This window comes from Callionymus lyra, chromosome 5 (assembly GCF_982586985.1).
Source record: "Callionymus lyra chromosome 5, fCalLyr1.hap1.1, whole genome shotgun sequence".
Taxonomy (NCBI): Eukaryota; Metazoa; Chordata; class Actinopteri; order Syngnathiformes; family Callionymidae; genus Callionymus; species Callionymus lyra.
The window spans coordinates 6,899,232-6,922,336 of record NC_141822.1 but is presented as its reverse complement, the minus strand read 5'-3'; the positions used below and the strand labels follow the sequence as shown (position 1 = coordinate 6,922,336).

At 37.6% G+C, this 23,105-nt stretch overlaps 1 protein-coding gene across 1 annotated transcript in view; it reads right to left on the bottom strand.

The window, feature by feature from the left end:
- The window catches only part of hcn1 (hyperpolarization activated cyclic nucleotide-gated potassium channel 1), a 111,662-nt gene that overhangs the window by 35,895 nt on the left and 52,662 nt on the right, over positions 1 to 23,105 (bottom strand). The window contains exons 3-4 of the mRNA XM_087790638.1: positions 22,769 to 22,930; positions 5,357 to 5,575 (exon numbers count right to left, since the gene is read on the bottom strand). Coding sequence (XP_087646764.1) covers positions 5,357 to 5,575; positions 22,769 to 22,930 — 381 coding nt within the window. The remainder of the gene's footprint in view (positions 1 to 5,356; positions 5,576 to 22,768; positions 22,931 to 23,105) is intronic.

The window sequence follows — 23,105 nt, the reverse complement described above, 5'->3', positions numbered from 1 at the left end:
AATGACATCACGCTCGCCTTAAATAGAAGTTTCTCGCCCTTTTCTTAAATCTTGAAAATCTATTCTCTTCGACACATCGCCGACCACAGGCCGGGGAACCCTGACCTCGTCTCACGCGGACGGGCGAAAAATCAGGCTGAATCTGGCTCGGCACTAGGGGCCCCTCACAAGAACACGGTGGTCCAGGCTCGGAATCTGTCACCGCGGCGCCGAGGGGGATGTCGAGGAGCCGAAGTGGGATCTAGATTCAGCAGAACGGCCACGAAGCAGATGTACGTCGTAACGACGCGCCGACGTGTCACTAATTCGACTTCGGGTTTGAATGCCTGACTCGGTCGCCCCGGGCGACCTGCTGTCGCTCTTCGGTCTCGTGAGATGAACTCTGACATCTGAGGATCTAGTGGCTTCTAACAATATTAAAGTGATAGTTCACCCAGAATTACCTCATTTTCTTCTCACCCTCTCAGGGTCATCCGTTGCTTTTTAGAGTTATAGGCGGACATATGCTAATGTAGCAACCGGGGCTAATCGTATTCGTCTAAAAAGAGACTTATAAACAAATACCTACATATTGATCGCCTTTGACATCTTGTATTGAAGCCTCGTCTAAGAAATTGTACCAAAAGATGCAAAAAAGTCTCTTTTAAACTTCTTTGTAGCAGAGGCTAAATGGCTAACATGCTACACAAGACAGTAAATGGTGTAAACAACGGCAGTTTATGAAATATTTTAATCTTTATTCCGAACAATTCCTCTTGTCAAGGCTTCAGTACAAGAGGGACGTTACAGACGAGCAGTATGGAGGTATTTGGATGTTTTTAAGTGTCTTTTCGGTCAAAGAGAATGAGCTCCAGTCGCTACATTAGCGTGGACATACATTTTTGTCTATAGCTCATAAAAGTAGGGGTTTACTCTGAAAATAATCCCAACTCTTAATTGCTTTAAGTGAGTATTTATTTCTCTTTGATTCATTTTCAAAATACTAATTTCGATGATTGATACATATTTATCTAAACTAGTGTAAAGACACTCTTATTTCTTTGAATTTCGCTCATTTTTCCCTAATTTTGATTTCAGATTCATTTTGAAAGCTGGAAGGTTTATAGTTTTAGTTGTATTCTATTCTACGTTAATCTGTGTATCCTTTTTCCTTTGTATCCTTTTTTTTGCATCATTTCCTTTGATCTATGTTTTTTATACTCTACACTTTGTCATCCCTTGCACTTTGTTCAATTTAACAACTTTCGAAATAATTGTTGTATTTATTATTTTTGTTACTTTACTTTATTCTATTGTATGAATCCTATTATATTCATAACGAAGAAAAGACTCTCGTAAGAGAATTGATTTTTTGCACGTTCTTTTATTTAGTGTTAATTTATTCATGTATCCGTCAAAATAGAGACAAACGACAACGTGTGATATCACAGATGCATAGAATAATCAGACTTTAATAATCAATATTTGAGTTTATAAACAGACCTGGAGATGCTTCATGAGGTCAAAGATGATGTAGAAACTTACAATTTAGTTTTTTATATATTCATTTATTTCATCAGTAGTCTCAAATTTTGACTAAAGGCTTTTCGTTTTGGTCATTTTTGGAAGTATTTATAAACAGATACGTCACAGATACACAAGAGTACTCGTGTAGTACATGTATGACAACATTGAACTGTCCTCCAGGCTACGGACTGGTTTTTAATTACCTCAATAAATGACCTCAAATGTTCCACTTTGTTCTATTGACTGTTGGAAAAAAAACACCGCCAAGGTCACGATCGTTCTCCAGTCAAATGGTTTCATGTCCATGTTGTGAATTAATGAACAGGTATTTTAGTTCGTCGCAGACATTCACGTCAAGGTGACTCTGTTGACGCCTCCGTAAGAATTATGACAACAACCTTCCCCGGAGTAATGGACGAGTGTCTGGTTAGTCCTCACGGCCTTGGAGTGAGAGCATATATATATATATATATATATATATATATATATATGAAGTAGAGTTACAACTATGACTTTAACACAGATGATTAATACGTATTGATGTCAAAAATATATATAAGTTGTGACTCAAAGTGCTCTTTGCTTCCAGGGATTTCAACCCTTGTGTTATGACAGGGTCAAGGTGACCCAAGGGCCCGAAAATACTACTTGCAATGCTGACATTTTGAAGGACAAAACTTGAATTTGACAAAAAAATGCTCAAGACTAGATTAGCCATATGAAATGGACTCATAGGTTACATACTTTAGAATAATAGAGATAAAAACTGGATTTAAAAATGGCTTAATAAATTTGATAAAATTAGTTTAAAAGCCATTAAGGTGGTACGTATTGTCTTCATTATTATTTAGGTTTTTTGTTATTTAAAGTAGAAATGTGTTGATGAAGCTTCATGAAACAGTGTCATTATGTTCACTAGATCTTTGCACTATTTTACTTTGTTTTGAACAACTGTTCTAATGAAACATCATTTTTAAATTGATGGCGCCACCTACTGACCTCTGAACAAAATGATACTGTTTCATGAAGCTTCATCAGACCATCCTTGAGTATAACCTGACCTGAGAGAGTGAATTAGATTAAAATCAACAACATTCTTGATCATTTATTCTTTTTAAATCAATGAAATCTCTGATTATTAAGTGTTTAAGAACATTTACATGGTATTTTAGCAGATATTTTAGTTATTTAAATGTGTTTTACAGCTATTTTATTTCACAAGTTTCATGAAGTGTCAGGTTCTGTCACATGTGCTTCTGCACTCGTAGGTGTTTCCTAATCTCCACTATTTATTTCAAGAGGTTGGATGATGATGAATTGAGGTGAAAATAAAACATTAATGATAATCATAGCTACAAATTCATTGTCATCCACTAGTAAGAAGTGCTCGTAAAAGAGAAGCCATGATGCTACTGCATGAAATAACTAAAGAATTGTCACAATTATCTGTACAGTTATGAAGTAAGTGAGCCTCGATGGACACATAAATACTTCCCCATCACTCGGGACGATGACTGGGCAGATCATGGCGCACAACTATTCACCCCAGTGACCTTATGTGATCTACTCAGGGGAAAGAAAATCCTCTTTACTCGTCATTGCGTGGATAATGGGATCCGAACAAGCTAAGCCCATCGGTGAGGAGGTCCGGCGGTGAAGACATCCGTCACTGGAAACACTGTCGACGGGGAAATCTTTTCCTGATCAATATTATGCTTTTAACTTTTGTGTTTCACTCCCTTCATTCTTTCTTTTAATCCATGAATCCATGATTATTTGCCTTTATCACCCTCTTTTTAATACAACTACAAGCAAATAAATACGTTTTTAAATAAAGTTTTGGAAATTATAACAGAGGGCCTGGATGTTGGAATATTTTGGTTTGAATTACCATATGGATCCAAGGAGATTTTGAAGGATTAGTCACATGCTTGGGAGACTAGAGTTGCCGCAAAGAACCTACACTAACCAACGGCATCTTTACTGTATGTGCTTTGAGAGAAAGTTTGATAATGATACTGCCCCCTGCTGTCCGAAAAAAGGCTGGTGTTATTTCAAAATAAAATTTGAAAAAAAAATTGATTTAAATTGATAAAATGAATTAAGTGCAGATGCCTTTTATTACAATTTATTTAGACGGACGGGACATTTAGTTTCTCTGTTTTTTCAAAGGTTTTTTATTTCTTTTTATTTGTAATATATTGTCATATATCAGAAAGTTATTTTAATGAAACCAAATGGGTTGATTACGAGTCAAGAATAAAAATGAAAGGAAAGTCATGTGTAAGTAATTTAACATATAAATGAATACTGGGTTGTTAAAAATATTGTAATAGAAATATAATTACTCATGTGGTTGTCTTGTTGTTAGCATTAGCTTCGGAGGGTAGCTGCATTTTATTTGCATTTATTCAAACCAATTTGATTGGTAATTTCTTTTTAAAGATTTTTATTTCATTTTATTTATTTACATTTGTAATATATTGTAATACATCAGAATTGTTTTTAATAAAACAAAATGGGTGGATTAAGTGGACATAATTTCAACTGAAAATAAATAAGTTATGTCTAAATAATTTAACATAAAAATAAACAAGGGGTTGTTAAAAATTTTGAAATAAAAGTATCTTTACTTGTGTAGTAAACTTCCCGTTCATCATTTACCTACTGAATTAAAGTGAATGTTGTGTTGCTAACGGCTCCGCCACATTTGACGCTAGCTGTGCTTAGCTTCTCGCTCAGTTTGTTGTCTTGTTGTTAGCATTAGCTTTGGTGGCTAAGAGCCTTTCATTTGCATTCATTTGGACCGATTTCATTTGTCTGTTTTTTTTAAAGGTTTGTCTTTCATTTTATTTATTTACATTTTTAATTTATTGTAATACATCAGAATTATTTTTTTTAAAACAAAATGGGTGGATCAAGAGGACATGAATTAAACCAAAAAGATATAAGTCATGTGTAAGTTATTTAACATATTAATAAACAATGTGTTGAAAAAATTGAAATAGAAGTATAATTACTCATGTAGTAACATGTAGTTCCCGTTCATAATTTATCTACTGAATTAAACTGAATAGGGTTTCGCTAACAGCTAATCCACATTTGACGCTAGCTGTGCTTTGCTTCCCGCTCAGTTTGTTGTCTTGATGTTAGCATTAGCTTAGGCGGCGAAGTCAAAGTCGGCCTTTTATTGGATTTATTTTGACTAAGAAATTTGATTTACCTGTTGTTGTTTTTTTTACACTTTTTCTCATTCATTTTGTGAGATTTTTAAAATGTAATTATATTTGTAATAGCTTGTAATAAATGTAATATTAGTTAAACGAAACAGGTGGATTAAGAGAACATTTAATAGTAAAAGGAAAATATTTACTTGACAATCTGGATATGAATAATTAAACATGTCAATTACACTTTATTTATATGCAGTTTGCTTGTATAAACGTGAGCAATTAGCATTTTGTTCTCAAGTGGAGGTGTCCAAAACTTTTAGGAAAAGTGCCACATTTGATGACGTGAAAACGAGTGACATCATCCCCAGAGTGATTTAATTCAGAAGTTTAAAGTTTAAAGTGTCTAAACCTTCATCCAGTTCAACAAAACATGGTTAACATTTTTACAGACAACAGAATTAGCATTAGCAACATTTGGCAGCTTCGCCTGTTTTCCATTGACTCGTGATCTTGTTTTATCTTTAAAAAGGTTATTTATTAGAATAAAAAAAAAATGTATTTAACATTAAAAAATGCAGTTATTGATGGAGACGGTGGAATTAAATCTATTTTGTAATGGCGTTGTATTGTAAACATCGCAGGTCGTGGTGTCCGATGTTTTCTGTGCACGTCCTCACCTTCTCCTGGTACTGCCTCCTCGAAGAATCCAGCGACTGGATCAGGGCCGTGGCGTGGCCCACGAACATGGCGTAGCACGTGGCGCCCACGATCATGCTGAGCATGGTGATCCAGAGGTCGGACATGCTGACGGGCGCCCGGGCTCCGTAGCCGATGCACAGCATGTGGCTCATCGCCTTGAAAAGGGCGTAGGAGTACTGCTTGCCCCAGGACACGTTCTGCAGAGACGGGAGGAGACAGAGGAAGGGCGAGGGAAGTTACTGCCAGGCAAGGCTGGAAGGACGAGTTTCTTCATTGATGGATCATTGGACTTCATCTGCACTCCGACTCCTCAGAGCTAATGGCTACCGTTAGAACCTCCTGCTCTCCTGCCTTCACTTTCTAACACCGAGCTGCCTCTCACGACGCTCGTTTGCAGGTTGAAGCCAAGTTCACGAGGCTGGTATTGTTTACATGCGATTGAAGTGATTTCCTTTAAACCCTGTGGCGGAAACACAAAATTCTGCAGCGTTTTGATGTCTTTTACAGAAGGAACCGGAAACAGATCTTTTTATTATACGCACCGGTTTATTTTTGACTCATTTTCGGAATCAGAAAATAGTTTTGTAAACATGTACGGTGATGAAAATGATAAAATAATTAATTACAAATAATGAGATGAATGAAATACATTAAAATGAAGCATGAGACATTACATTTAGTGGTAGATAAAATTAAAAATAAATGGAAATGAAATATAATATAATAAACAAAATTATATACAGTACAAGTAATGATAGAAATTAAAAAAAAATTAAAAAAGAAATAAAAATACAGAAATAAAAAAGAATATAAATAAAAATACAAACATAAAATAGAAATACAAAATAAAAATGATAAAAATAAAATACAAATTAAAAACACAAAATAAAAATACGAAAAAAAAAATTCAATACAGAAAAATATATATACAAAATAAGAATAACATAAAAACACAAAATCATGAAAAAATAATAAATCAAAATGATGATGACATTAAAAAAAAAAGTCTTATTTGTCTAAGAACAGATTGTTAAAATAATAGTTAAGCTAGTGATGAGTCATGATTGTTCAAAAATATGAAAATATTTACAAAAAATACTTTTCAAATATGATGTATTGTGGCTCTTATATTTATTTGATCAATAACACTAAATAATGGTAGAAATCTGTCCGAAAACACTTCAGTTTTATCAAGAAGGCACACTTCTCTCTCATGAAAAAATAATATCTAAATTTTGCACACGACACCCATGTGAGCAGACCGATCCGGACGCTGACGTCAACAAAGCGCTAACCCCTAAAACCAGTTTCACATGGAAAAGTAAACACCGTCGAAAGTGTTCCCTTGACATCAGTGAATATCTAATAGCGTCTTTCTGTTGTGATCGTCTTCACGCTGCTTGTCGACCTGAATCTTCTAGATGTGTAAATTTACATCTAATCTCCTGGCCTGGATGACTCACCACGTGCTAATGAGCTGCCGCCGTTGATTAGCGAGCGTCTCGCAATTATATTCGGCAGCTTTCGAATACATATATGCTCTCGTGGCTTCGCGTCGGCGGAGGCGAACGTTCAACAAACAATGTTGTTGTTTTTAAAAATACCCACTTCTGACTGTTCACTTTGCAAACCTTCTCCTTGCCACGACTCGGATGAAAAGAGTCTCGTAATTGGAATGAAGGTTTGTGAGCTCGGGGGTCACGGGGGGTCCTTCGTGCATGTTCCACGAGTGGTTTATCGAAGCAGCTCGGTGCTTTTGTTTGCGTTTCACACGTTCATGCGCATGACGAGGCAGACTTTTGTTGTGCCAGACTACACAGGACTACCTTGTGTGACTCATGGAACCTTTTTGCTCTTCGCCTCCATCTGTGATCAGATGCAACACGAAGAGTTGGCGACGGATTTTTATTCCAGAAGTACCACAGTTTCTAATGACGACGGCGTGCAGGGCCTGCAGTTTGTAGAATGGGCCGCGGAGGGCTTTGCAATTGACGTCATAGCGAGTGCTGCTGTGAGCATTTCTTCCTCTCGTGTTTGCTTATAGAGAAACTAAATCATTTGGATGCTGTGAAGCGCTTGCTGCGAACTCATCACTCCCTGTATGTGCGTCTGCATGTCTGTGGGCTCGGAAGGAAGGTACGCGGCGATATAAATCACCAGGTAGTTCGAAAGGTATCCGATGACGTAGGGAGGCATGAATGAATGTGGCTGGATAGTAATGCAGGTAGTCAGTTGGGAGGTCAGTGAGTAGGTCGACAGGTATGTCGGTGAGGGAGGAGGAAGGTGAGAAATAATGGAGGATGGTAAGAAGGTAGCTTATGTAGAGAGGTCGCTAGGTCATTAAGAAACATTGCAGTTTATTCGGTAAGTTAAGTAGGTCATTTGTTAGATGGATGGGAGGTGGGTTTAAGGATAGCATGTATACAGACTGGTGGATTTGTAGGTAGAAAGACAGGAGGGAAGAAAGGAAGTAGAGTCTGTAGATGTCTGAAAGTGTCCAGGTAGGTAGGTTAGTAGGTAGTTAGGTCGATGGGTAGGAAATAATGGGAGATCGGTCGGTCAGTAGCCATTAATAAAGGAGACAAGGATGGAAGGAAGGAGAAGGAAGGTACAGCAGGTAGTAAGGAAGGTATGATTTATGGAGACAGGAATAAAGGGATCTTATTAGGAATGTAGGTTGGTAGGTATGTAGATGGGTAGGTGGGTAGGTATAGATGTAGGAGAAGGAAGGTATGTATTTTGCTAAGCAGGTATTAAGGTAGGTAATCTTTTTAGAGAGGCAGGGATCTAGGTGGTTCGATAGGAATGTAGGTAGGTGGGTGGGTATGCAGTTAGGTGGGTAGGTAGGCAGGTATAGATGTAGGAGAAGGAAGGTAGGTATGGTATGTGGCTAAGCAGGTAGTAAGAAAGGTAAGTTTTTTTTAGGGAGATTGGGATGAAGGTGGCTCGATAGGAATGTAGGTATGTAAGTGGGTGGGTGGGTATAATGTGGTTGGGTGGGTAGGTGGGTGGTTAGGTAGGTAGGTGGGTGGTTAGGTAGGTGGGTAGGTGGGTGGGTAGGTAGGTAGGTGGGTAGGTGGGTAAGTGGGTGTGTAGGTAGGTGGGTAGGTGGGTGGGTAGGAAGGTAGGTAGGCGGGTAGGTAAGTAGATATAGATCTAGGAGAAGAAACGTAGGTATGTGGCTAAGCAGGTAGTAAGGAAAGTAAGTAATTTAGGCAAGCAGGTATGTAGGTATGTAGGTAATAGGGTGTATGCTGGGAAAAAACTAAGGATGATTGGTCGTAGAGAGATAGCTGGTCGGGAGGTAGAAGGTAAAATAAAGGAAAGGTAGGTAGTATGGTGGTTTGCAGGATGTTGAGTAGAAAACAATCGGATGTAGTCGTAGAAAACTAACAATCATTTCAACAAGTCATTTCTTTGACTTGTCAGCATATAATGAACAGATTTCCATCTCTCTGATGTTTCAATGCGGCGGCAGCGTCAGCACATGACGCGAGGGAGGCTGCAGGGCAGGAAGCAGATGGATGATTCACTGTCATACCCCAGTGTTGTCACCCAGAGTCATCACTTCTGCATGACACTAACAAATAGCCACGAGAGCGAGAGGACGCTCTGCCGCAAATGATGGGATTTGACCCGGGAGAACATTTTTTTTGCAAGTGGACAAAATCACAGCTAATTTTCACACCGTGATTCAGTAGATTTTCATCTGTTTAATACTTCGTAGTGTCGATCATGTTGTTGTTTTAATAGATTGTTTTGCCACAAATACAGTTTGTTAGTAAATACTATAAACTCAAATTTGTATCTCTGAGATATAGATTGAATGTTAATATTCTCACTATTTTAAAATTGTGAAAATCTGATCGTGTTGTTTCATTTGTGAATATTCAAAATGCTGAAAGAATAGTTTGTTTTCTTAAGGTAAGGTAAGGTAAGGTAAAACTTTATTGATTGAAGATTTATTGATTGAAATTGTTTTTTACCAATAGCCAGCAATTTTTCATAAACAATAAAAAATAATACATAAAAAATAAAATAAGAAGAAGAACATAAAGAGGAAGAACAAGAGGACACAATCTAAGTCTAAAGATAAAGATAAAGAACATATGTCAAAGAAAAACAACAAAGACAAAGGATACAAAGACTAACATAGAACAGAACATCCAGATACTTTCACTCCATTCCTGCCCCCAAACTCAGAATTGTACAATTCAATAGCCCGAGGGATGAATGAGTCCCTGAGTCTATTTGTTTTGCACCTGGGTAGGAGCATTCGTGCTTCATCTGCTTCTCTGCTCACTGATGACAGTGTTCAGAGGATGACTGTCATCATCCATGATGGACAGTAGTTTGTCCAATGATCTCCTCTCAGCAACTGTCACCAGTGAGTCCAGCTTCATTCCAACCACAGAGCCAGCCCTCCTGATCAACCTGTCTAACCTGTTGACACTCCTCTTGGACACATTTCCACCCCAACACACCACAGCATAGAACATGACACTGGCCACCACAGACTGGTAGAACATGCAGAGGAGCTTCTTGCAGATGTTAAATGATCGAAGCCTCCTCAGAAAGTACAGTCTACTCTGAACCTTCTTATATACATGGTCTGTATTGCAGGACCAGTCCAGTTCACTGTCCAGCCACACACCGAGGTACTTATAGTTGTCCACTATCTCCACCTCGTCGCCTCTGATGGACACTGGACGTGGCTTTGTCCTGGACCTCCCGAAGTCCAAGACCAGCTCCTTGGTCTTTGAGGTGTTCAGCTGCTTTGAGCTGTGTTCTTGTGCAGTATTTCAACTGCGATCATACGTATCAAAATTCTGTAGTTTAATTGACTCAATATGATTGTTATTTATTATTATTAATATTACATTTATGTAACGCTGTATCGTCAAAATGTTTATTTATTTCATTAAATACAAGTTCAAACAGAGGTTTTCAGCTTCAGAACCTAAATTATGAGACTTTTAGCTGAACATCTAGTTTTGTGAAAGTACTTCTAGATTCAACCATCGCCAGGTGCTACATTCATATTGAGAGAAACTAAAATTAACTGTGAGGTAAAACCACAAACAGACCCAACAGGATCGAAATAACATTAACTTAAAAAAAGCTCTGGGAGAAGCATGCCTCTGCCAAGGAACTCATTTCACGTGAATATATTCCCACTCAAGAATAACTGTGTTGGCTCATGGGCTAACAGGACTGTGACATGGAATTGAACCTGTTTTATTTCAGTGTATTAAAAAGAGCACAACAAGTTACATAAAACTAGATTCAAAGCTTTTAGCCGTGAAGCAATGATGGAACAAAGAAACATGAATAATTCAAATAAATCTAAAAACATTTTCATAATTGCAACCTTCAAATTTCAGCCGGTTTATTTATTGGTTCTGCAAAGAAGTTCTGTGATTGTTCAACAACGTGTCTGCATTTTGCTCAATTAACTAAAAAAAAATGGATTTAAGAAAACATTCAAAAGAAAGATTTTCTGAATCTGTCAACTTCCCTCAGTGTGAAGGTTTTTCAAACTATCTGTCGTCCCATTTAGCAATTTTTTAAATGCCAAAAATGCATCAAAAAAATATATTTTTTAAATGCGCTTCTTGTACTAGAAACATGTTTTTTTTTTATTACTGAAAATGCTTTTTCATTGATCATATTTTGTTATTATTTTAGGAATGTGTCTTTGAATTGAACCTGTATTATTTCATTGATTCAAACGCATTTTCCATTATGTTTCACTAGTTTTAAGGATTCTTCAAAGCCTTACTGGGTCCGGATGGATCTCAAAAACGCCACCAAAATGTGACCTTTTTACCTGGAAAAATAGGAAGACAGATAAACCATCATATTAAATCAAGCCAGCGCTAATGGCTATCATCTTAAAACCCACTTTTATATCCTAGATTTTAACTCAGCGTGAGACTCTGCAGCTGTTTTAGTTGCTTTTACTTGTTTTATTGCTTTTTTTAATTGGATTATTCTTGTGTTTCTGCTTTTTCTTTCTTTTCTTTTGCGCTATATTTCATGTTCTTCTGCTAAGCTAAGAGCTAAGTAGCTGATTAGATTGAACTAAACAGAGTTAAAAAGGTATGTCTGTCGATGACTTAGAAGTTAGATATGACTTACTTACTTACTTACTAGTCAGTTAAAAATAGTCTCACGAACGACAAGAATATGACTCACTGTATCAATTATAGAATCAACGAACGCTCTTCTCCCTCGTCGTGGACTGAAGGCACAACCGTCTTGATAAGATCAGAGTCAGGTTTGGAATGTTTCACGAGGTTAACGACGACACAATTCAGATATTTACACCTTGGAAGTCATTGTTTTCTGAGGCGATAACGCAACAGCGAGCAAACCTCATACCAAAATAAACTCTCCACGTAAATAATTCATGCGGCAGAAGCTTCGACTTCTGGAGACAAAGTTCAGATTTTGTGGATTCGTCTGCAGTCGTGTGCAGTCGGCTATGAAAACAACAACTTGATTTAAGTCAAAGAAAAAGATTCAAAAGTGACCAAAGCCACGGGCGTTCTTCAGAAGAGAGTCTGTGATGCAGGTATCCAGCTGATAGCGGCGACCTCAGCAGTCATCTTGTGTCCTTGAGAGCTCAGCCTCACCGGCTCTGAGTGCCTCCTCTTATCAGACGTGCATGCCGTCTCCGCCGTTCTGTCGGAAATAATCCTGCGTCTCTGAACGTACGCGGCGTCGGACCCTCGACTCTCCAGCCCCCAAAACCTCCTGCCGCCTTCCCGAGGCGGAATAAAAACACTCCCGGATGTAAGACGACTCAAAGCCAACCAACCAGACGTGGAAAATAATTTACGATGTCAGGGCAGAGTCGTGTTTATAAACAGATGAAGCTGGTGCGTCTCATTGTTAAATGATGAGCCGACGGCAGAGAAAAAACCCAAAGGAGGTCGACATTATTTTTAGAGCAGAAGCTGATGATTGTCATTTTTTTTGCTTTACACAAATATATTATTGTATTAAATCTTGGACGAGATGAATGAGTGTTCTTTTTCATCAAATTCAAATTTTGGGAATTTTGGATGTGAAAAAAGCATCAAAGGTTACCTCACACTGGATTTGAAGTGTTTAAAAAAAAAAGATGAAATAAATCAGAATATTTTTTAAATTTCTGCTTCGATTAAACAGTTTATTTATCGTTTTTGCCAAAGAGTTAAATATAATAACAAATAACTAAAAAAAGGATTTAAGAAAACGGTGAAAATACTCAAAAGAGGTTGGTTCTTAAATTAGTCATCTTCTTCCTGTAGTGTGAAGGTTCTTCAAACCATCTGTCGTCCCATTTAGCCATTTTTCAAATGCTAAAAAAATGCATCGAATGAAGTGAAACAAATGTGGGACAATATACTTTTGTTAGATGAGTAGCTTGGCCGAGTTATAGACATGGTGTATTATTTTATTTAATGATGTGTTGATGAAGGTTCATGAAACAGTGTCATGTTGTTCAGAGGTCAGTAGGTGGCGCCATCAGTTTAAAAATGATGTTTCATTACAAGAGTTGTTCAAAAAAAAGGAAAATAGTGCAGAGACGCCATCTACCGTAGTGGACTCTGAAGATAATGAAACTCTTTCATGAAGCTTCATCGACACATAACTACCATCTAGTGGACTCTGAAGATAATGACACTGTTTCATGAAGCGTCATCAACACATCACTACCATCTAGTGGACTCTGAAGATAATGACACTGTTTCATGAAGCTTCATCAACACATCACTACCATCTAGTGGACTCTGAAGATAATGACACCGTTTCATGAAGCTTCATCAACACATCACTACCATCTAGTGGACTCTGAAGATAATGACACTGTTTCATGAAGCTTCATCAACACATCACTACCATCTAGTGGACTCTGAAGATAATGACACTGTTTCATGAAGCTTCATCAACACATCACTACCATCGAGTGGACTCTGATGATAATGACACTGTTTCATGAAGCTTCATCAACACATCCCTACCATCTAGTGGACTCTGAAGATAATGACACTGTTTCATGAAGCTTCATCAACACATCACTACCATCTAGTGGACTCTGAAGATAATGACACTGTTTCATGAAGCTTCATCAACACATCACTACCATCTAGTGGACTCTGAAGATAATGACACTGTTTCATGAAGCTTCATCAACACATCACTACCATCTAGTGGACTCTGAAGATAATGACACTGTTTCATGAAGCTTCATCAACACATCACTGGAAAATAGTGAACAAAGATCATTGGCAAAATTAAACCAGAAACCAATAATAAAATTGAGTATAAAGAAAAAGTTGAGACACATTTCTACACGTCAGTCTCATAGTTATGACCTCACGAGGGCCACATAAATAGAGTCAGTGTGGCCCTTGGCCCTTGGCTGCACCCAAGTCTTCTTTAAAGGGAGAGAAATCTTTCTCTCTGGCTCAGTGGTATCTATAGATCCTACAGTCGATCTGATCTCAAGTAAAGGTCTCTTTTTTCCACCAAGATACTCGATAACGTTGTCCTTGACGTGACCTTCTGTAGAAGAGAAACGGTGCATAAGCCCCAAAAAAGCATGTTGGCTTTATTTGGGAGGACGGTTCTGCACAGCTGGACTTTCATTCCCGTCTTTCCATCTGTCCGATGGCAGAAGCTACGTTTGACGTGAAATCCTGGGCTCAGCATCCTTCAGAGGTACGTTAAATACATGTCTGCCAAACACTTGCTTCCTCCGGGCGAGCAAACAATTACACATCGCATGCAGCCGAGGCAACATCAACCTCTCGCCCGGGCCGGCACGGTGACAGCGGCATTATCTTGTCTGGTGTTTAAGGAAATGTAGCCTGCTCAGAGTAAGACGCTCCTCGCAGGCCATTAGTCAAGATGATAAGGGCTTCTGCACTGCAGCACTCAGCAGTATCTGCAGCCGCTGCAGGAGGAAAATACCGCCAGACGCGCAGTCACACAACAGCTCTGATGACATCATCGCTCTGACAGCAGCCACGCGCTCCGGGTTTGTTTGGACTAACTGTGATTAGTGCGATACGTGGGTAACAATTAGTCATGGTCTGATGAAGCTTCATGAAGCAGTGTCATTATCTTCAGAGTCCACTAGATGGTAGTGATGTGTTGATGAAGCTTCATGAAGCAGTGTCATTATCTTCAGAGTCCATTAGATGGCAGTGATGTGTTGATGAAGCTTCATGAAGCAGTGTCATTATCTTCAGAGTCCACTAGATGGTAGTGATGTGTTGATGAAGTTTCATGAAGCAGTGTCATTATCTTCAGAGTCCATTAGATGGCAGTGATGTGTTGATGAAGCTTCATGAAACAGTGTCATTATCTTCAGAGTCCATTAGATGGTAGTGATGTGTTGATGAAGCTTCATGAAGCAGTGTCATTATCTTCAGAGTCCACTAGATGGTAGTGATGTGTCGATGAAGCTTCATGAAGCAGTGTCATTATCTTCAGAGTCCACTAGATGGTAGTGATGTGTCGATGAAGCTTCATGAAGCAGTGCCATTATCTTCAGAGTCCATTAGATGGTAGTGATGTGTTGATGAAGCTTCATGAAGCAGTGTCATTATTTTCAGAGTCCATTAGATGGTAGTGATGTGTTGATGAAGCTTCATGAAACAGTGTCATTATCTTCAGAGTCCACTAGATGGTAGTGATGTGTCGATGAAGCTTCATGAAGCAGTCTCATTATCTTCAGAGTCCACTAGATGGCGTCTCGTTTTGAACAACTGTTCTAATGAAACATCATTTTTAAACTGATGGCTCCACCTACTGACCTCTGAACAACATGACACTGCTTCATGAAGCTTCGTCAGCCCATCATGGGTAACAATATGTTATGTTGGAATATATTGTGATACTGTTTGATAGGGTTGGGTATAAAACATTGGTCATTTTGAGGCACCGACTGAAATGCTTTGGTAGAACCAAGTGTCGAAACATGCTTCATCCAAAGACAAAACTAAGCCCAATGATGATCTGATGAAGCTTCATGAAACAGTGTCATGTTGTACAGAGGTCAGTAGGTGGCGCCATCAGTTTGAAAATGATGTTACATTTGAACAGTTGCTCAAAACAAAGGAAAATAGTGCAGAGACGCCATCTAGTGGACTCTGAAGATTATGACACTGTTTCATGAAGCTTCATCAGAAGATCACACGTTCCGGAAACTGTAACAAAGTGAGCGTATTGGTATCAGTACCGGTATCGAAAACCTTTCTCAGCCGTACTATAGGAACAAGTATATATTTGTAGTATTGTCCAGTACTTGACTCTGGTGTTGTAGTATTTACAGACCACATGACTCTTGATGAAGTCGTAACTGCTTTCATTCGTTTTCAAATCAAAATATGTCCAAACATCAGCTTTAAAAGCTGCTGGACTCACTGTATCCTCTCGTCCTCAGTCATCAAAGGATTTCATTGTTTATTTAGCTACGGAGGACAAAATGACTGCTGCCATCTAGCGTCCGGAGGTATAATTACGACACTAAAATGAACAAATACCATGAATATGTACATTTTATTTTTGTTTTTTTGTTTTTTATCAAATTATTTAATTTTATACAGACTTAATTGAAATAAAAACCATAAATGAACTATGAAAAAAAGACCTCATCATTATATCATTATACCAATATAGTATAGCTAAACATTTATATTTTTAAGTGCATCAACAGTTTCTCACATCCCTCATTACACGTTTTTTTGTTTTTTCCCATTGACTCTGACGCATCTTGACAGTGTGAGAACTGGGACGCCACGTCTCGACAACTTCCTCCGAGAGCTTCGACAAGACGCCGCTTCCAACGTCATCGTCGCTCACAAGCAACACATAATAATTGAAAATCTCCTTTTTTTCTCTCTTTTTGTTCAAGTGAAACACGGTGTTCCAGCAGGAGAGGAGAGAACTTCAACGCTTCAACCTGGTGTCGCAGGTTCCACGGTTATATAAGGATATAATTCTGCTCATCTTATTACAGAAACCTGCCACATCAGCACTTCTAACCGACAGGAGACGGATTATCTCGTCCGCAGACTCACGACGCGGCGGCGGCTTTCCATCTCATATCGATTATCCGGGAGGAAGTGAAGTGTGTTGTTCAGTCGAGCGGCACATCACGCTGATCGTGGTGAAGCCTCGTGACTTCAGGTGAATCTTAGACACAGGTGTGAGCACAACATGTACCGGGGGACATTCTGTATAGAGCCCGATTGAAGTCAGAGTTTGTTTGTGGCAGTTTATATTAGTGATGTGTTGATGAAGCTTCATGAAGCAGTGTCATTATCTTCAGAGTCCACTAGATGGTAGTGATGTGTTGATGAAGCTTCATGAAGCAGTGTCATTATCTTCAGAGTCCACTAGATGGTAGTGATGTGTTGATGAAGCTTTAAGAAACAGTGTCATTCTCTTCAGAGTCCACTAGATGGTAGTGATGTGTTGATGACGCTTCATGAAACAGTGTCATTATCTTCAGAGTCCACTAGATGGTAGTGATGTGTTGATGAAGCTTCATGAAACAGTGTCATTATCTTCAGAGTCCACTAGATGGTAGTGATGTGTTGATGAAGCTTTAAGAAACAGTGTCATTCTCTTCAGAGTCCACTAGATGGTAGTGATGTGTTGATGACGCTTCATGAAACAGTGTCATTATCTTCAGAGTCCACTAGATGGTAGTGATGTGTTGAGGACGCTTCATGAAACAGTGTCATTATCTTCAGAGTCCACTAGATGGTAGTGATGTGTTGATGAAGCTTCATGAAACAGTGTCATTATCTTCAGAGTCCACTAGATGGTAGTGATGTGTTGATGAAGCTTCATGAAACAGTGTCATTATCTTCAGAGTCCACTAGATGGTAGTGATGTGTTGATGAAGCTTCATGAAACAGTGTCATTATCTTCAGAGTCCACTAGATGGTAGTGATGTGTTGATGAAGCTTCATGAAACAGTGTCATTATCTTCAGAGTCCACTAGATGGTAGTGATATGTTGATGAAGCTTCATGAAACAGTGTCATTATCTTCAGAGTCCACTAGATGGCGTCTCTGCACTATTTTCCTTTGTTTTCAACAACTGTTCTAATAAAACATCATTTTTAAACTGATGGCGCCACCTATTGACCTCTGAACAACATGACACTGTTTCATGAAGCTTCATCAAAACATCACTAGCCAACCAAACATAGCAGTCAATCACTTTTGACAGAATAGATGTATAATTAAAATACAGTGTGTAGAGAACCATTTTGTGTGTTCATTTCTGTTTTATTTCTCAATACAAATTTTTCTTTAACTATTGCTTTCTTTGATTTCCTTTCAGCTCTTAAAAGTAAAAATCAATCCTTTATAAATACTTGTTTTGGTTTTTCAAAGTATCTTATTTAATTATTCTGTGAAACATGTCCATTTATATCAGATTTTGATTTGAAATAAAGTCTTTATTATATAATATAAACAACACATAAACAAATCATGCTTAATCAAATACTATCTTGAAATCCTGTAGTAACATTTAACCTTGTTACACCAACATTTGTATGTTGAATTTAAAAGGCTACCGCATAAAAAAAAAGGAATTTAGAAAATTGATATTGAAATTTTATTGATATTTTAGTTTTTCTGTGTAATTTTTATTTTATTTTATTCAAATGAGATAATAATCAAATTATTAAATGATAAGAAAATTCAATGCTTATCAAAAAATATATATATATTTAACAAAGTTTCAAGATGGTCAACATTAAATTCAACCAAAAATCCTGATGACACTGATGCACTTTTTTCCTGCATTCTCCTCAAAAAAGAGTCACTCTGTGTGTGTGTGTGTGACGTGCGTCTGACATACAGTGTGTGTGTGTGTGACGTGCGTCTGACATCCGGTGTGTGTGTGTGTGACATGCGTCTGACATCCGGTGTGTGTGTGTGTGACGTGCGTCTGACATCCGGTGTGTGTGTGTGTGACGTGCGTCTGACATCCGGTGTGTGTGTGTGTGATGTGCGTCTGACATCCGGTGTGTGTGTGTGTGACGTGCGTCTGACATCCGGTGTGTGTGTGTGATGTGCGTCTGACATCCCGTGTGTTTGTCCGCACGATAAAAAACGTTGTGACAGTTACGAGGGAAGTTCTTGTGCGACGCAATCGTTTGGCTGCAAACAAGAGATGGATGATGTCGCTTCGGATCAACGACGCATGTTTGATTGAATTCTGCCCATTTAGGCGACTCGTCGGCCTCGGACTCGGAGCCGGAGACCGGAGGGTCCGAGTCGTGACGATGAGACGAGCCGACGTTCGCACCTCCAGGCCTGAAGCTCGTGGGCACAGATGCAGAGCACAAACGTCCGCCGGAGACGGAGACGAGAAGGCCAGTGTTTACGATCCAAGATACCCAGCAGCTCTTTTCACACTCACGAGCCGCAGACACGTCCCATGTGACCCCCCCAACACCAGCTCCGGGGCGGGGGAGAAGAACTTTTTGTCATGGGGGTTTGATCAGTACTGAACTCAAACGAAACGGCTCGATTGCTACTTTGATAAAAACGTCTTTTTAAATTCGCTTATCAAAGGTTCCCTTGAGATTTAAAAATCTTCAACTAAAAAAGTTACCAATAAATAGTAATAGGTCACTCAAGTTAAACAAATAAATAAATATAATGCAACACATTTATTATGAGGATAAAAATTTAAAATAAGTTTATGACGGAACTAAAGTTGTATAAATAACATTTAAAACACTATTTAAGTCATGTAAAATATATTACAAAATTAAAGTTGTATGATAAATATATACAGTATACAACCAGATTAACGTCATATGAAATACATTTTTCAAGAGATTAAAGTTGTATTAAATACATTTATTATGAGTTTGAAGTTGTATAAAATATATATGTATTAAGAGATTAAAGTCATATAAAGGCGCTTTAGAAATATCCATTACACATTTACTTACTTATATAAAATACTTTTTTTAAGAGATTAAAGTTGTATTAAATACATTTATCATGAGTTTGAAGTTGTATAAAATATATTTGTATTGACAGATTAAGTCATATAAAGGCGCTCTAGAAATAACCATTACTTACTTACTTACTTATATAAACTACATTTTTTAAGAGATTAAAGTTGTATTAAATACATTTATTATTAGTTTAAAATTGTTTAAAAATATGTATGTATTAAGAGATTAACATCATATAAAATACATTTATTTAAGAGATTAAATTTGTTTAAATATATATATATATATATGTATCAAGAAATTAACATCATAGAAAATACATCTATCAATCAATCTATTATAAGATTTAAGTTATATAAAGCATAAAAGAGATTAAATTCATATACAATATATTACATTAAAGTTGTATAAAAATATATATGTATTAAGAGATTAACGTCACGTTCATTTTATTATGAGATTGAAGACATATTAAATCATTTATTACAAGATTAAAGTCTTATAAAATACTATCATAATGCAATCATAATAAACCTTTTTTCAAGGGATTAAAATGTGTAGCTTACTTAATTCAGTACAATAACAAAGTTATTTTATTATTATAATTATTATAATTATTATAATTATAGACAATATGAAATTAAAAAAGCTAAGAATTTAAAAAAAATGGAATTAAGAAAATTTTTAATTATTTAAATTTAAACATCAAAATAAATTTGTAAAACGTTTTTTTCAATGGAAATATAAGTATTCTTTAAATTAACCTTGATAAAATTGTATAAAATTATAAATAAAACAAATGGTTAAAAAACAAATGTAACATTTCAATAAAGAAATACAAGTTAAAACATTCTATATGTTAAATTCAACCATTCAATATTCTGTTGACACTCATCTACTTCCAAAGATTGTCATGTAAATATAACTTTATAATGTTTTTTTGAAAGTAGAAGACTAAAATAACTATAAGTAAAGGCTGGTGTATAATAAACACTTCTGTAAACTGCAGCGGTTGATTTAATTGGACCTAATTCCACTGATTCTCAGAGAGTTCTTCATGAACATGACGCCCCCTCCTCAGCGACGGAGAATACGCCGCGGGGCTCGACTCCACAGTCGTCCTGCTTTGAGTCACTGTTCTCCGGCCAAACTCTTCATTAGAAAACCTGGAGCTTTCCACTGCAGCAGCCCTGACGACGTCACCTGAGGAAGTGTGTCATCGTTGGAAGCCGAGCTACTGAACCACATGCAGGGACGACGACCTGGACGCGGCATATGGTCGATTTTTTTTTACTTCTGCTCTTAAGTGAGGCAAACCTTCTGTCCGCGGCTTCCAGGAACGTCCGGGTATTTCTCAAAGTATTCGTAGACCTCGGTTCTTACGACCTCACTTCTGCAGGTCGGGATTAAATCTGGGTCGAGACTGAATGAATGACTTCTTCTTGGGGATTTTGAGCTGCATTAGAGTCATTGGGATTTTGTATTGACAAGAATCTGTCGATACGATACATATCACGATACAAGGGGCAACGATACGATCAGTAGTCGTAACGTAAAACCGGATCAATGTTCAGTTTAGAAGGCGATTTATTCTTGTGCTTTTCCTGCTTTTAGACTCGAAGAAACATGATTTCTGACGTCCGTCAACTTTAGCTGCGACTCTTGCTACACTTGGATGATGCGTTCAATGACGTTGGGAATTCTGCGGTGCATTCAAGAGCAGGTTATATATTGTAACGAAATGCCTAAACCTCCATAACAGAAGGGTATAAACTATGAAAACTATGAAAAATCATACACACAGAAAATACCTATGATGACTTAATTTTTCCACTACTTGTTTCTTTTTTTATGTATGTATCAATTATTATTATTTTACATATGACAAATATTTCTTTGCAGGGTCCCTTTCATGATAAAATCCCTCAAGAAATTCTCATATCTCGGACAGAAGTCTAGCTCAATTGATCGTCTAATCTTTCAGTAGATGAACTTGTTCTGAATGTACTTTTTTTTTCTCTAGTTACCTCGTTTTTCTGTGCAATATTTTTTATTTTGGTGCATAGAATGTATTGATACTGTAGGATATGTTTGTAGTATTGTCGAGCACTTGACTCTGGTCTTGTGATAGTGTAGTAACAAGTATATATGTGTAGTATTGTCCAGTACTTGACTCTGGTGTTGTGATAGTGTAGTAACAAGTATATATGTGTAGTATTGTCCAGTACTTGACTCTGGTCTTGTGATAGTGTAGTAACAAGTATATATGTGTAGTATTGTCGAGTACTTGACTCTGGTGTTGTGATAGTGTAGTAACAAGTATATATGTGTAGTATTGTCCAGTACTTGACTCTGGTGTTGTGAAAGTGTAGTAACAAGTATATATGTGTAGTATTGTCCAGTACTTGACTCTGCTGTTGCAGAATTTACAGACCACATGACTCTTGATGAAGTCGTCACTGCTTTGATTTATTACTTACTTAGCGAGTCACCATAGTATTACTCTGAGATTCTCCTAGTATTATTCTGCTAGACACCAAAGTAGAGATACTCGTAATATTACACTGCGTATCACCGTAGTATGACTCAGCGATACTTGTCGTGTTATTCTGCGAGTATGCGTAGTATTAATCCAAAATTCTCGTACTATTACTCCACGATTCACCATTATATTACTCGACGATTCACGGCAGTATTACTCCGCAATCACCGTTGTATTACTACATGATTCTAGCAGTATTACTCTGCGAGTTTCCAAAGTATTACTCCATGAGTACCCGTTCAAGTTAAAGTTCAAGTTCAAGTTATTTCATTGTCAAATATACATGTATGCAAGATGTACCCGTAGTATTACTCCTAGATTCTAATAGTATTACTCCTGGATTCTAATAGTATTACTCCTAGATTCCTCATAGTATTACTCCATGAATCCCCAATTTCTCCACGATTCACGGTATTATAACTCCGCAATCAGCGTAGAACGCTCTGATTCTTGTAGAATTACTCCGTGAATCACCGTAGTATCCCGCGCCAGTCACCATAGTGGGACGAAGTACTTGACAAAGTACTTGACGAGGTTGTTACTGCTTTCATTCACAAAATATGTCCAAAGATCCGCTTTAAATTAGATTAGAACTTTTCATTGATTTAATGACTGTGGCCATCTAGTGGTCGGAAGTGTAAGTGCAACACAAAAATGAACAAACACTGTATAATTGAACAAAGTTTTTAAATAAAAAGAAAAATGTTATTTTGTTTTACAGTCAAAACTGCTACCCTCAAAACATCTATTGCTACATGGAATATGGCTACATTACCGTCAAAGTAACATCGCAGTACATCAATACATAAAATAACCTTGAAACAAGAAAGAAGTATAAAAGAGAGCAATACTTACAACCATACCGTTTAGGGACACCCAGCAGTCGGGGGGGAAGTCTTGGAGCAGAGGCACCAGATACTGGAGGCAGCCGTCCCAGTGACAGAGCAGCAGCATCATCCCTATTAAGTTAAATATTCTCACCACCGCACTAGCCAGGTCATAGGTCATATGGAAAATCTGTGGAGGGAAGCGAGAGAGAAGCAGCGTTAGATCTCATTTGCAATATTCAAATATATGTGACACGACTGAACCGAGCCGAGGCTCTGTTCTTGAACTTGACATTTTTAAAGGCCAATACTTTGTTAGATACTACATGGTTTATTTAAACAGCAGAGGCTTCACTCGTCCACCA